General features: G+C 38.7%; 1 protein-coding gene across 3 annotated transcripts in view; it reads left to right on the top strand.

Moving 5' to 3' along the window:
* KIZ (kizuna centrosomal protein) overlaps positions 1-14,673 on the top strand; it is a 93,712-nt gene that overhangs the window by 23,047 nt on the left and 55,992 nt on the right. For 2 of the 3 annotated variants that reach the window (XR_005595751.1, XM_039528777.1), the window contains exons 4-5: positions 1,757-1,846; positions 9,376-10,003. Coding sequence is in view for 2 of the 3 variants with exons in the window: in XM_039528777.1 (XP_039384711.1) it covers positions 1,757-1,846; positions 9,376-10,003 (718 nt within the window). In the remaining variant the exon portion in view is untranslated. The remainder of the gene's footprint in view (positions 1-1,756; positions 1,847-9,375; positions 10,004-14,673) is intronic. The other variant, XM_039528778.1, reaches the window with a different exon arrangement.

Raw genomic sequence — 14,673 nt, 5'->3', positions numbered from 1 at the left:
AACTCCTTGCATGGGCTGACTTGCACCATACCTCTTCTGCAGAGTAGAACTGTTAACAGCTCTGCCTACAGACCGTATGCACCTGTGGTTGGGTCAGGCAAAATTGGCACCTAAGGTTAAGGTTATAGATATCCTTCAGACTGGTGCATTATTCAGTATGTCCTTATAAACAACATGTGATACACATTATGATCTTGGGTTGTTTATTTTATTTTTTCAAGTGGGCCCAGTATAAGTAGAGAAATGTTATAAATGAACTGATGTGGGCCCCAATTACTCTATTTATTGTTCTGTACGTGATGTCTTCAGTACTCCCATTTAGAAGTTCTTATACCATCATTTCATTTTTTACTGGGTTGATGCCATTTTTACTCCGCTCGTTGGACAAAGCACAGCTCATAGAACCCTTGTGCAATACTGTTGGAACGATTCCACGGTCTGATTTCCTATTTGTGGCAATTTTCAGGATTAAATGGCTTAATAGAGAATAAAATAGTAATCATTCAAATAGTATTGAAATAGAAAATAGTAATCATTCAAACTGGCATATAGATGTGCAGGCACAAATTAAGTTATTAATTTTTAACACCTTTTTTGGTGGCGAGAGAATGCCCTTAGGAGTGAATTAGCTTAACTCCACGTACAGCGTATTAAATGGCTATTGTTACCAACTACTTTTCTTTACAAAAAAAGCTTAACTTGTTTCCGTGTACTCCTGCAGTTTCTTCAATAACTGTTGGAAGCTTAACTGAAATAATTTATTTAAGCTTTTGGGAAAACTGAGTAGTTAAACATTTCATCAGTTTTGAGCACCAGATGTAAAATGCTTGGTTGAATATAGACTTTTTTTCCTTGTGTTATTTCAAATTTTATGAACAAACGTATCTGGAAAATAACACTTTTTATATATGCAGATTGAGAATTAAAGTACAGAGCTGTCCAAGTTGATTAGTTATCAGATGTATTTCTCCCTGTATACTACCCGATTCAAAATACATAGTGAAGTGCACCCACTCAGGACCAGTGTAATCTGTTCTTAAGGTTTACAATTACTAACATACAGTACTAATTATAGGTGCTGTATATGCTTAGCTTTTAAGCAATAGTCCTTCTATGACTGCATTACTTTTGGTCAATTAAACAATGTAGTGGAGGAGAAGACATTTTTATGTAGTTCTTTGTTAGTAACACTAGAGCAAGTTGTTTTTTTCATGCTGTGTTGCTCTTTGTAACATCTGCAGTATATTTTCTCGTTAGAATAGCTCAGCGGATTGTAAACTGACTTACATAAACCAATACAAAATTTAAAGCTCAGCATTTCACGGCAAAGCAGCTAAGTCATTATGTAGGTATAGCCAAAATAATCTGGAATTATAAAAAACATTATGAATAAATGTCTGAGTCCACAAGTTGTTACTCTTTAGAATCATGAAACGAGTGAACACATGAAAACCTACAGGAGGATGCACAAGCCACATACAACATATGTTTTTCCTGGAAACTAAAACATATTTCAAAAGGAATGATGTCTTCGGATGTTTTCTTGTGAGCTGTTATAAACATCTTTATTTTTCTCAGATAAGATTATATCTTTGTGAATAACAAATCTTAATAGATTCCAGTTCATTACTTTTATGCCCTTGATTTCTTTGATTACAAATTGTGCCATATAAGCATTTGTTGATCTGTGTGTGTATGTATGACTACATTTTTATAATACATAAATCATTTATATGATGGATCTATTTATATGTAGGTACAATATGAAGGAGAAATTAAAAGTATGCTGTCACTTCAGAAGAATAGCATGCCAATAAAAGGTGACAAAGAAGATAACGATGAGCAGGTAATGGAAAATAAGTGGAAAATTATATATATTTTGTCACTTGAAGAACACTTAGATGTTTTCCTCTAAGGTGCACCTTTCAGGAAATAGTGGCTGTTGCAAAATGCCTTTTTAGTGTGGAATTTTTGCCATATAATTTATTTTGTGAAACAGTGCTTTAACGACAAAATCAAGCAGATTAATTGAAAAAATTGTGCTAATATTTTTATCAGGGTAAAAAGAGAACCATAAGAAACTGAAAAAAAAGACCGATGTTTGTTTCTGGTCAGCTGCTATTTTTATATTTTAATATCAAAGATTGTGAAAACAATTTTAACCTCTGAAAAACATTCTTAATGAAAGTACACAAAATATAGTAATTGATTTATATGTCATCTTCATAATTTTGTACATTTTGACCTTTTCTCAGAAGAAGCAAAAAAAAAAGATTGCATATCTAAGCAACAGACAAAAAGACTGACAAGGAATACTTAAATATATTCTGCTCTATATCTGCAGTAATGCAGGCTTCTAATCCCTCCTCCTATCTCCGTATAAATGATACAGTTCAAGACCATAGCTGTTTTCTTCACTAAAAGCAGTAAAGCTCTTTTAGATGAAATGTCTAAAAACATCTTGTAATAACTTGGAGCATGCTGGCAAGAGTAGTCACTTGTGACTATGTGTGAAACCCCCTCAGCTAGTCGATATTGTAATAAGCAAAAATGGTAGAATCACTCCATTATTCAGAAAAGCCAACAGCATGCTTGTCCCTTAGGCTACAGCATTCATTAAGAAAAGCTTACTGGGCTGAAAGCTGGAAACAGATGATAACAGGATATGATTTTCATATTTAATGCATTCCTTGGAAGAGTATGTGTGCTGCAGATTGATAGAAGAATCAACTGCTACTTTACTAAAAGACTTTCTAGTTTGCCCTATAGCTACCGATGGAATCATTCAGCCAAGAAATTAACTTTTTCTCCTTTTACCTGCTTTATATATCTGCTAAGCAGGCTGCCTGGCTGCCAGTAAATGTTATTATGCAGTTAACTGTTTGGTATTTAAGACTCTTATCAGAAAAGAAACAGAGGCCACACTATTTTGTTTTTATAGTGGGAGGAAGGTTTTCGTTTTTCTTTCTTCAGTGCATTAGCAGGCATTAATCTGAGTTTATGGGAAGTTTTCCCCCATAGATTAAAAAGTTAAAAACCTTGAATTTAGAGCATTCTTTAAACTATAATATACAAAGCAATGGATCCGGCAGCCTTGACCTATATAAGCAGGCCTTTAAGAATGCATGAATTACATATATTCAGTCTAGATGTACAGGAAGTCATAGAGTTAGTTCTCAAATGCTGAATTTTTAAGTAATGTTTGGTTTGAAAATAATTTGCATAGAAGATAGACATTTTAATCTATAGATTTTTTTTTCATTTATTGTACTTGTTACATAAATACCAGAATACTAGCGTTGCTATGGTTCCAAAAAACGTTTTTTCCCATTCAAAATAGTGAAACATTTTGGGTAATATTAGGAAGCTTAATACAAACCAAAAATTGTCAGTTTACATTGCATTAAAATTGTAGTTAAAATGGGGGGGAGGGGTTATTTGCTGTGAAATACAAAGATGGCTTCTTTTAAATTGTTCTGTGGTTATGATGCTTAGAGAGAGGTTTTAGCTTATCCGAGAAGAGGGTAACATGAACACATAGTGCAACTTAAAACAAAATATCCTTTTGGTTGACGGTTGTAATTCTGATTTTTATGGATCTTTCTGCAAGAAATAACCTGAAGAATGTCCCCACTTGTTTACATCACATTTCATTTTCAAGAATGTTTTTAATTTGGCTCTATTTTTTTAGCCTAATCATGCCTTCTTCCTCCCCATTCTTAAGTTGACTTTAAATCTCTTTCATTCAGATAAGTAAAGAAGGTGAAATTCATTCTGGTGCTTGGGCCGTGTGCAATGCCATCAGCGTCACTCTAGAGTCCTGCGGTGAAGCTGTGACAAGGCCACTAGCAGAGTCGTGGCACAGGAGGTTTCTCTATGATGCAGATGGCACACAGCGTGGTATTGTGGTTGGGAAGGGCTATGGACTCTGCCACTATTTGGAGCCTACGGCCCTACTCCCACATACATTTTGGAGGCAGGCAACAGAAGCTTCTTCAACTTGTAGGCCAAAGCAATGGCCTCAGGGAGCTGCACTGCACACTGATAAGTAGATAAGGACTTGGATTTCACCTCTTCCACTGCCCTTGCCTACACTTTTTTCCTGCAGAAAGTCCAGTTTTTGTTTTTTTGTGAATAATCCCCAAAGCATAACCTAATACAAATCTAGTGTGCAAATCGTGTTGATTGATTTGTTGCATACTATGGCTTACCTGACAACAATTGCCTTTTGGACCAGCACTCCAACAGAGTGATGGGCCTGATCCGCATTCCTCTCTTTGCCTGGCTGAGTACTGCAGGATCATAGCCTATGTAGAATTACAGTATTTCTATACAAAAGCCAAAGAGAAAGTGCCACATCTTTTTCAAGACCTTATTAAAATTGTACAGCAGGTTGTCGCAAGTAATGACAGCGTATCTGATTTTAATTCTGTTTGCCTTTACCTGAATGATGTATGTGGCTCTTACGTGATTTATTTTTATCTGAATAAACTGTAGTGTTGGGGGAAAATAAGCATCGTGTTTTACTGTTTAGTCTGAGAAATACAGCAAGGAGAGGTCACCCAATTAACAGGATCTGAAATGCTTGGCTTGCTTAAATGTGATATCTGAGAATCATTAAGGATACTAATGCAAGACATGAAGGTGAAGAAGATGTATATCCTTTGTGTATGGAACTTATTGAGAGAACACATTTGGAAGTAGAAACTTCAAGAGAATATTGTCTAATATTCATATATATTTGGGGACAGGAAGAAACATTAGTCAGTCAGAACTGGTATTTGGAAGGAACAGGTTGGGTTTTTGAATAAACTGCACTGGATGTTAATGTAATTCCAAATGTGAGGGGTGACATGCAATACTTGGACTTCAAAAGCCTGACAGGACTGGACTGAAGGCATCTGGGGGGCTTAACTGTAAACAGACACAGATTTGGATTTTCTAGCAGCACTTTGCCCTGAGAAGCTCTTGCATTGTTGTCTGACGAGTCAGAAGAAACAAGCTGATGTAGGTTTATATTTTAGAATTTTATAACTAAATTGAGTGTCTGTTTAGCAATGTATTTGTATAGGTGTGTTTTATTTTCCTTTTTTTTTCCCTTTCTATAAAAGATGCTTAATGTGATAGGGACAAGGTCAAAAGCAAGTGTTTCTGTGGGGTAGAGTGGCTATGAGATGCCTCCCATCATGGGCCTACTGTTTCTGGAAGTGGAGGAGGCATCTGGCCCTTAGCATCCTTTCTTCAAACATCCTGTAGATAGCTCATGTCACAACTTACCTATTGCATTTATCTAACTGTTCCAATCCAACATATGTCAGCTTCTCTTATCATATGTTGGGAAACATCTAATTGTTAAGGAATCCAAGAAGGGTTTTTGTGATGATTTTAGCTAATTTTTTTTGTTACTAAAATAAAACTAACAGCCCACAAGTCCACAAAAACTTTTTTTTCTATCCATAAGATTAAACCCCATTTTTTTGGTATGTTTTGTGTTTTCTTTCTTTGGGGATGCCAGGAGAAGAGGATGCAACATAAATTAAGTGTGGTCTACTCTATATTCTAATTGAATTGGTCCTTCTCAAAACATCACCTTGGTAGCCAGAGTAAGAGAGACTGAAGAATGGTGTTGGGGGGAGAAAATAAATTCCTTTAAAGATACTGTTACAGGATTCTCCCTTGTGGGTTTTGTGCCTACAGTATGAATCAAATGAGAACTCCCTAAATTCTATAAGCCTTTGGTTCTCTGAGTCAACCCTTCCTCAACCCTCTCTGAAAATGCTCCAGCTACAGGTACTTCAGAGGTCTTGAAATACTGTAGTCTGTTCCTGTCTGACTGCAGCCAATGAAGGATCTCCCTCCTGGAGTTGTACAACAGTTTCCAACTACTGCAGCTCTGGCTTTCATTGCCCATCCCACTTGAGTTAGATGCCTGGTATCCTTTATAGGATAAGTTCCCTGGTTTCTAGTAGGATATAAAACTTTTTAGTTTGTATTTAATCTATTTATTTCCTTTTACGGAAGTAGCATTGACTCTTCCCCAATATATCGTGTTAATCCTATGTGTCAGATAGTTCTGTTCTTTATTATAGTTTCAACCAGTTTGCCTGGTACTGAAGTTAGGCTTACTGGCCTGTAAGTGCCAGGATTGCCTCTGTAGCCTTTTTGGAAAAATTGGCATTACATTAGCTACCCTCCAGTAGTCATGGCAGAGCTTTTAGACGTACATAGAGAAGGAACTCAGCCTCCAGCATAGACTTTTTAACAAATGGAGCACAGAATATGGAAGCTTCTAACCTTCAAAGCACAGAAACTCTATATTGAATAAAACTCAAGGATCTCCAGATCCATGATCTAGGTTGCTGTAGTGCCAAATATCAGAGGACATCAAGGAATCAAACTAGGCACAACGAGATTTTGGACTGCTGAGTGTTCATGCTGAATAATAGGACTTAGTGCTGACCAATGAAGCTTCATGCTCCCACCTCCCCTGGAATGGCTCACTGGGAATTAATGCTGACTTGTCGTGATCTAGTGATGAGAAGTTTGGCCTGGGCTGTTTCTCAGGTGTCTCATCTAGTACAATGTCAACCGAACACTCCAGGTGAGACTGTGTCCTCATTGCAAAGTAGCTGAATTTTGATGCACTAGGAAAGTAAACAGTTTTTTTCTTGTTAAAGAAAAGTTCTTTGAGAAGGGCAATATTTTGTGTGTGTATTGTGGAGAATGAGAGGAAATACCTGGGTAAAACAAACAGAAAAGCTGGCAATTGAGAGGGCATAATGGGTAAATTCATTTGCTGTTTTCCTGTGGAGAGTTGACTTCAAATGTGTCTTAGCTGCCAATGAGAGTTGTGTGAGATTCTATAACTGATTTTATAATTTTAGCTAAATCTCTTCCCACTCAAATATGCCTCCTTTTCCTTTCATTTTATTTTGCTGCTTGGTGAAAAACTACACAGGGACCAATCCTTATCTTTCGAATTCTAAAATTCAAAGCAGATGAAGAGAGATTCTTACAATCAAAAAGGAGTTTGCTAGCAAGGCAACTTTTGCTATAACATGCAGAGCTGATTGTCAAGTATCAGAGGGGTAGCCGTGTTAGTCTGTGAATACCCACTCCTTCGATGCTTCGGATGCAAGAAGTGGGTATTCGCTGCTTATGCAGAGCTGATAAATTTTGTTTTGGAACACTAAATCCAGGAGCCACTAAATCCATAAAACATTTGCTGGATAAATTTGAGAGCAGAAAATCAGACCCAAAGGACAATAAAGAGGAACCCAAAGTAGTAGTGATGAAATAAATTGTAAGCTTAATCTGAGTAACATACTGTGAATCTTTCTGCGAATAATTTAGTTTATGGAGTTATTAGATTTTCTTTTGTTTGTATTAAAAAAATGAGCTGTACCATGAAGTTTTGTCACATTACCAGACTAGGTAAATTTAAGACCCTTCCACAGAGAGGTAGTAGCTGAACCTGTGTGACAAATAAGACCACCCAATGAAAAAGGATGGAGGATGCAACAATGATGCAGTCAATGGGATTCTGTTATGTTGTTATGCTCAAAAGTGTTAAGATGTTATTAGAATACTAACTATACTTACTATTATAGCTAATCAGCTAATTCTGGTTCAAGGTCTGTTTATACTGACACTGGCCTTCTACTTCTTCTAGTAACCAGTCCATAGAAATCCGTTACATTTATTAAGCACACACAGAAAACCAAAACAAACTTTAAAGTACTTGAAATTTATGCGGCCACCAGAAGTCTTTTGTAGTGAGCAGAAAGAATTGATTCACTGGTGGATTTTTGGCACAACTGTTGTTGTTCCTCCTATTGAGACAAACATACAAGAAGGAGAAAAGGGCAGCAATGAAAGAAAAAAGACTTCTGTCCCTAATGCTTGCTTTGTTGATGTGGTGCAAGCAAGCTAGAGCGCATAGTCAGGTCAGTCTTCAGCAGCTGTGCTTTAACATCTGTACCCAGCTCAATTCCCCAGTTTGGGTTTGGTCCTTCTTCATTCCAGGGTAAGGTTGCTTACACTGCTTTAGCCTTTTGTGCGGATCATAATGATGATATGGAGCTTGGCTAATTTAAAAGTTGATTAGACAGAAGTCCAAAGAAGTATAGGTGTGAGAGAGAATAAAATAATGTTACGGAAAGGATGGAATATCGGGAATCTTAAAACGTACGTCCAATATGTTGTGTAGGGTTCGGCTGTAGGAGTGGGGGTGGTATCTGCATCCTTCTCATTCAGTCAGGTCAAAAGATCTTTCAGAATCAGAAAAAGGTGGCCCAGTGGTGTGATGGTAAACTTCTTCTTAGCCCCAGGTAGTTAGCATTTGGCTTATGCCTTAACATTTGCTGCTTTTGTGAATCACAGTTACATTTCAGTGAATTTTAACTTTTGTATAAAAGCAACACTCTCTCTCTCTCTATATATATATATAAAGTAGCCATTTCTTTGTGAAAGAAACACTTCAAAAATAGTTTGCACTCTACCTTTCATTGCTGTGATTTTGCTGTTATGAAGAGTACATGACTAACTTCTCTCCTGCAATCACCAAACTGAAGGTAGATCCTCCAGACGAAGATTCAGGCGAGTTGGAAAGAGAATATGGAGAATTTTTATCACAGCTGTGTATGGAGTACTTGCTTTCTGGATAGCAGACTTCAGTTTCTAGCTATCACTCCAGAACCTTTCATAAACACTCTTTTTTACAAAAAGTGAAATTGGGCAGTTGGGCTTCCAATTCATGGGCTTTCTGTATGTAAAACTACAGAGAATAAATGATTGCCCAGAATGTTAAACTACTATAATTGACTTCAGCTTTGTTTAATATGCCATTTGACAGAATGTTCTTACCCTTCCATGCAAAATACTGTACATTAAGTGAAATGCCATGAAGACTTAACAGCAGTTAAAGCTGCTTTCTTGTTCTTGTAGTTCAGCAGTTAACAAATCTAATGGCAACATTAGCATTGTCCATTTTTTCTAAATATAGGCTTCATATTTGTTTGCCAATATTTCTCTCTTGGCGTAGCTACCTTTGGTCTGGATCCTGCAAGGTGTTGTTTGCCTCCTGTGAAGTCCTGACAGACTTAATCTCCTTTTGGCTTCCCTGGAAGTGGATGGTACTTAGTACCTGGTACAAGGCCCTTAATATCTTGCAGGAATTGGGTCATTCAATCTGATTTTAGTTTTATAAAATAAATGGACAAAGAGAATGTTTTATATGTGGACTAGCATAATACGATAGAAAAATATTTAAATTATATAGAACATTTGCTCCTCAAAGACTAACACAGACTCTTTAAGAAATGCCATTTATTACATGAAATTCATTCTTAAGCCATCTCAACCGCTATTTTTCAGATGCTGCTGGTTGCAAGACAGGCAGGAATTAACACCAGGACAGCCACGTCAAGAGGATTGTATCATCCAGCAACAATCTTTATGGGCCGCCAAATGTCAGCCATCTCAAGCATTGAAGATTTCAGTACACAGCAGAAATCTTCCCAGCCCACAAAGAGCTTTTCAGTTTCTGACCCATATTCATGCAGACAGGCAGCACAGAGCAGTAATATGACAGACAGCTATGTAGTACAAACGAATAGTGATATACGGTGCTTAAATAAGTCTGACAAAATAGATGGGAAGACATCTCTCCAGATGGGTGAGAAAATGCCAGTCACATCCAGTGTATCATCTGAGAATGGAAGAACTCATTGCTTAGAGATACAAAGCAACCCGCATAATGACAATAATAATTTATTAGAAAGCAAAAAATCTGCTCAACTCAGCTCCCTGTTACATGAAAGATTAAGTCCAGAGAACAGAATCACTGGTTTAAAGAGTGACTGTTGTAGCAGCTCAGTAGAAGAAATAGTGACAAAGGAGCATTTTGCAGCAAATAAAGAAAGATCTAAACAGCCAATCCGATTGGCGTCTGCTCCTGAACAACTTGTTTCTGGAAGCGAACAGCCAAGAGACAATTTCCCAGGTATGACGATAGTGTTTGTATGATAGCCTTGCTGTGGGCAAAGTGCTGTCTTCCCCCATTGATCCAGGTTTTCAGAATACACTCATCACCACAGGGTCTGAGTGCCTCCACAAATGGAAGGGAATGGCTAAGGCTTGGTTTAACAGGCTGTGGAGGGCAGTTCAAGAGGAGTCTGCAGCTGTTGTGTGCTCTGGAGCAGGCAGTGTGGCCTAGTGGACAGGGACCTCCCCGATTGTCAAGAGACATGGATTCTGTTCCTGGCTCTACCACTGACTGGCTGTGTGACTTTGGCAAGTCACTTCCCCTTTCTCCCTTTGTGTCTTGTCGGTCTGTGTGGTGCAGGGACTGTCTCTGACTCTTTCTTGCTGCTTACCACAGTGGGGCCCTGATTTTTGGTTGGCATCGCTAGACGCTACTGTAGAGTCCTCCTCTGCTGTGTGTCTGTGAGCTGCAGTGCTGGGGAAGTGCTGAAGCTGAGCCAACGAATCTGCCACTTTGCAGCTCCAAAGGCCTAAACTTTCCACACGGAGCATGCAGAGGTCCCAACTGCTACTACTGGCCCTGGCAAGAGAACAGTTCTGCAGCTGTTTCACGCCAAGCTGCTTAGCTGTGGAGGAGTTAAGAGGACTCCCTTTTTGTGCCCTTTCTTTGATCCCAGCACAGAAGTGTGTTTCCTTGGACTTTGTCTTGGTTTTGGGGTAGCAAGGGATCTCTGTTTCCCCTCTTACAATGGTTGTCTGTGAGAATGGTGCATTTGGAACAGTGTCCCCATTAGTGGTGCATCTGATTTGTGTGACCAAAGACGTGATTCACAGTAGTACCAACCACACAAAGGACCATTAAGAACTCTGTGAGGAACTTGATCCTGGCCAAATTAGCTAATCCAAGTAGGCTTTTCTCTGTGACCAGCCTCAATACCAAACATGTAAGGATTTGCTTTAGAATAGATGGGGATCCAGTTTGCTGACACATGCTTTTCTTTTGGTAGGGCAAATCACAGTTTAACCTGACAGGCCTGGCATGGGCACATCATCTGGAATATCCAGATCTGCTAGATCTCTCCAAAGAACTGATATTTTTATTTTTTCCAATCCTAGTCCTCTTTTTTTTTCAGTGTGGGTCAAGTGTTGGAAGTCAGGCCTATTGATACACTGGTACCCACAGATTAACAAGGGATGTGACTATGGAATATGGTTCTCACTAGGCCTTTGGGTGCTTTCGTTGAACCACCAAGTGATTTTTCTCTCCCATATTTTTTTTTTGAAGGTGATCTTTCTATTGACCATAACTTTAGCTAGTAGGAAAGTCTCTGAGATCTAAGACCTCATTGATAATCCTTCTTTTACTGCCTTTCACAAGGGCGGCAAGGTGTTTTTATTGCTATGTCCACAATTTTTTCTAAGGTACTGTAGTATCAGATCTTTCTGTTAACCAGTCTAATGTTATTTGTTTTACTTACTTGGGAAAACATGCTTAGTCTCTGCCTCAGGTTGATTTTGTTCAGAAAGTTTGTGCAGAATAGTTAATCTATTTCTGAGAATAAAGCTACTGAAAAATAGGTAGGTTTGCCAATGGTACAATATTTTCAGATAATTAAAAATATATGTATCTAGTGCCTTAGGTGTTTGGAAGAGAAACTTGAAATTTGCCAGGGAATTTGTCCTGAGAGCAGAGAGATGCTATTTGCTATCACTGTGAAAATCCATCCAGATTTGACTAAGGCCTGGTCTGCACACCAATATGGCCGTTATACATGTGATTTTTCTTCTTTTTACTAATGTTGTTATACTGGCACAAACCCTGCATACCAATATAGTTCTACCATACTGGAAGGGGAATAAGATGTATTGCTATAAGACACCTTTATACCATATAACTACGTTCTCACTAGGGGGATCGATCCACTTTAACTGTATCGGCATAGTTAAAGCAGTACAGCTTTTGTGTGTAGACAAGATTTGTTATAAAATTTAGGAATGACTATTTGTACATGTAGATGAATTCATTACATGCTTACTCATTATTCTCTGAATGTCCCATGCCCCGCTGAGAACCATGCTTCATAGGCATATCATTCACACACGCTGTTTCCCACAATCAAAATATCCTTTGGCCTAGTGGAAGAACCATACTTCCCCCTGCCCCAAAGCCGAGAACAGAACCCAGGAACCACGATTCCCAGTTTTGTGCTACTATCTAGAAAACTACCTACTGGGAAACTGTGTCTTAGCACCCTCTAGTGGCTTGGTGCACAAATGATAACAACCCACTATTATCTGCTAATGGAGTTATTATTTTTAGCTCAAGTGGTAGCGATGAGTAACTCAAGAAAATTGATCATACTGCTCTTAAGAGCTTGCAGAAATATTCTCCTCTGCCTTTCCAGTAAATATGGCAATTTTCAGGTTAACCCAATTTTCTAAGCCATATAAGGATTGCTAAAATGGAGCTTTATAATGGAAATTACTGGCAACCTTAATGATGGAAGGGCTACTGCCTCTCAATGTAATGATCACAATTTTTTTGGACAAAAGCTGGCAGTCTTATCATGTTACCCTGTATACTTCTTGTTCTCTTCTTTGGCATCCTGTTGTTGCCTTTTTTGTGGTTTTTCCATTTCTCTTGCTTTCAGGACTCTGTTTGCTTTTCATTGTCTCTACTGTCACTTTGATATATTTGCCACTTCTCCAGTTAATGAAAGACTGTCATTATTTTGAGGTCTAACAAGACACCACCAACCTGGCTTATATGAGCCTTAGGACTTTGCATAGCAGATTTGGCAGGATGTCTGTTCTCTCTCCTTTGCTCCCCAAAGAAATCTTAAGGTGCTCAGTGTCATAATTGGAAAAACACTTTTAATTTCGGAATGTAATACTTTTACCTTAAGGAAAACTATAAGTTTGATTCAAAATCAGAATGATCAGTGACCACTTCAGATTTCCCCTGAGCGAAAGGGGAGAGCTTCTAAGTCTTTTTGATATCAAACCTACATTACAGAGTTCTAAGGTTAAAGTAGTCCAGGTTTGAATTTCTTGTTCTAGTTCTCATAAAAGGTTGATCTTTCATGCTCCGAATTACAGGGAAGTGATTAAGAAGTTTGGCTCTGCTGTGTGTACCACAACTGAATGCAAGCTAGGCTTTAAGCTGCAGGTGTTTATGCAGTGCATTGTTACTTGAAGCTGTTTTTCCTTTGAGTACTTTTCTATTGTTCAGAAATGGTAGCGTAATATGCATGAAATAAATAAAAGTAATAGCTTCTCTCTTACATTTATTCATATCCTGAATGCTGGAAAAAGAAAATAGAATATAAGATCTTGTCATTATTTGTATCAAATACTATTTTTCTGAAATCTACCGTAATTCAAATCAAAATGAAGCTCAGCGTATGGAAGGGAGAAGATGTTCTGTTTTTCAGCACATGCAAGACCCTGTGAACACTGGGTAATTTAGAAATAACTGATACTGCAGTGAATGTTGTGGGAACTTGAGAGTTTCATGGCAATGTTAATTGATTACAGAACTGTTTGATACATTTTCATGAAATTCTAAAAATGCACCAGAAAGTGAAAATGTTAGTAGTGCCTATTTTTATTTGTATCTTAGAAGATTAATGCAACCTCCTTCTGCTGAGCAGCAAGGGGAATCAGCTGCCATGCTCAACTTCCAAGCCAACAGGCAGAGAGCTCTGCTCCTGCATGGATTAGAAGCCCCAGACAACAGCTGCCTCCTCTTCAAACACACTTCTGCCCCCCCCCAGACTGTTTTTCAGGCCATTCTGCCCCATTATGTCAGAGGCAGTTTGCTGGAGGAGGCTGTCTTAATCCTTGTTGCTGTTTTAAATTGTGGAGGATCCCTTCACTTGCAGCCCAGAGGAGGCATAGGGGATCCACTGAACTCCCCTTGTGAGGAAAGCATAGAATAATACACAGATATGAAGAAGGAGGTTAGGTAGTAGGTGGACAAGCTAGGGAGTTGAAAGATATTAAGGAAATGATCATTTTTGTGGATTTATGCAGCACTAACTGACTAACAGCTTCTTGGCAAAATGTTGAAATATGTGCCCATTCATGCAATTGCATGAACACATGAGACTGACCAGAAGGAAACAGTCTAAGGGCTTTGGGAAGTCTCTACTGCCTGGCAGGCCATGGAATATTCCTGTGGTTGGTTAAGAAGCGGGGCCAGTCCATTAGGAGTATTCCTATTGGGGTAGTCCCTAAAGAAAGAGAAGCATAGCAGCTTCAGAGAGGGTTTCAGTAGGTTGAACCCAGGTCACAAGGGAGTTTCTCCAAAAAGGAGAGCAGGGGCAGCATGTAGGGAGAGTACCTGCAGGGTTAGGAGTATGTCACGGGGAAATTTCTGGGTGCTATAATGTAGCATGCAAGTCCCTCGTATAATAATAATTTGACATATTACTTAAGGGGAGGAATCTAAGTACAAGACTCAAACTTAGTTCCTCATTTCCAAGTCAGGAGGAGTTTTGAGCATTGCAGAACAAGTGCTACATCCATTGAGAGAGAGGTTCATGATGTTCTTCGAGAACCCTGAGAATGACTCCAGTGCCACATTGATGGATTCCAGAGAAAGCTGCATCCCAGGGCCGGCTTTAGGCTGATTCCCATGAAGCGGGGCCCGCGCCTAAGAGGGCCCCGCAGCGTCCAGAAGAGGGG

This window comes from Mauremys reevesii, linkage group 3 (genome assembly GCF_016161935.1).
Source record: "Mauremys reevesii isolate NIE-2019 linkage group 3, ASM1616193v1, whole genome shotgun sequence".
Lineage (NCBI taxonomy): Eukaryota > Metazoa > Chordata > Testudines > Geoemydidae > Mauremys > Mauremys reevesii.
Note: the sequence above shows the minus strand (reverse complement) of the source record. Positions and strands in the feature narration are given on the sequence as shown.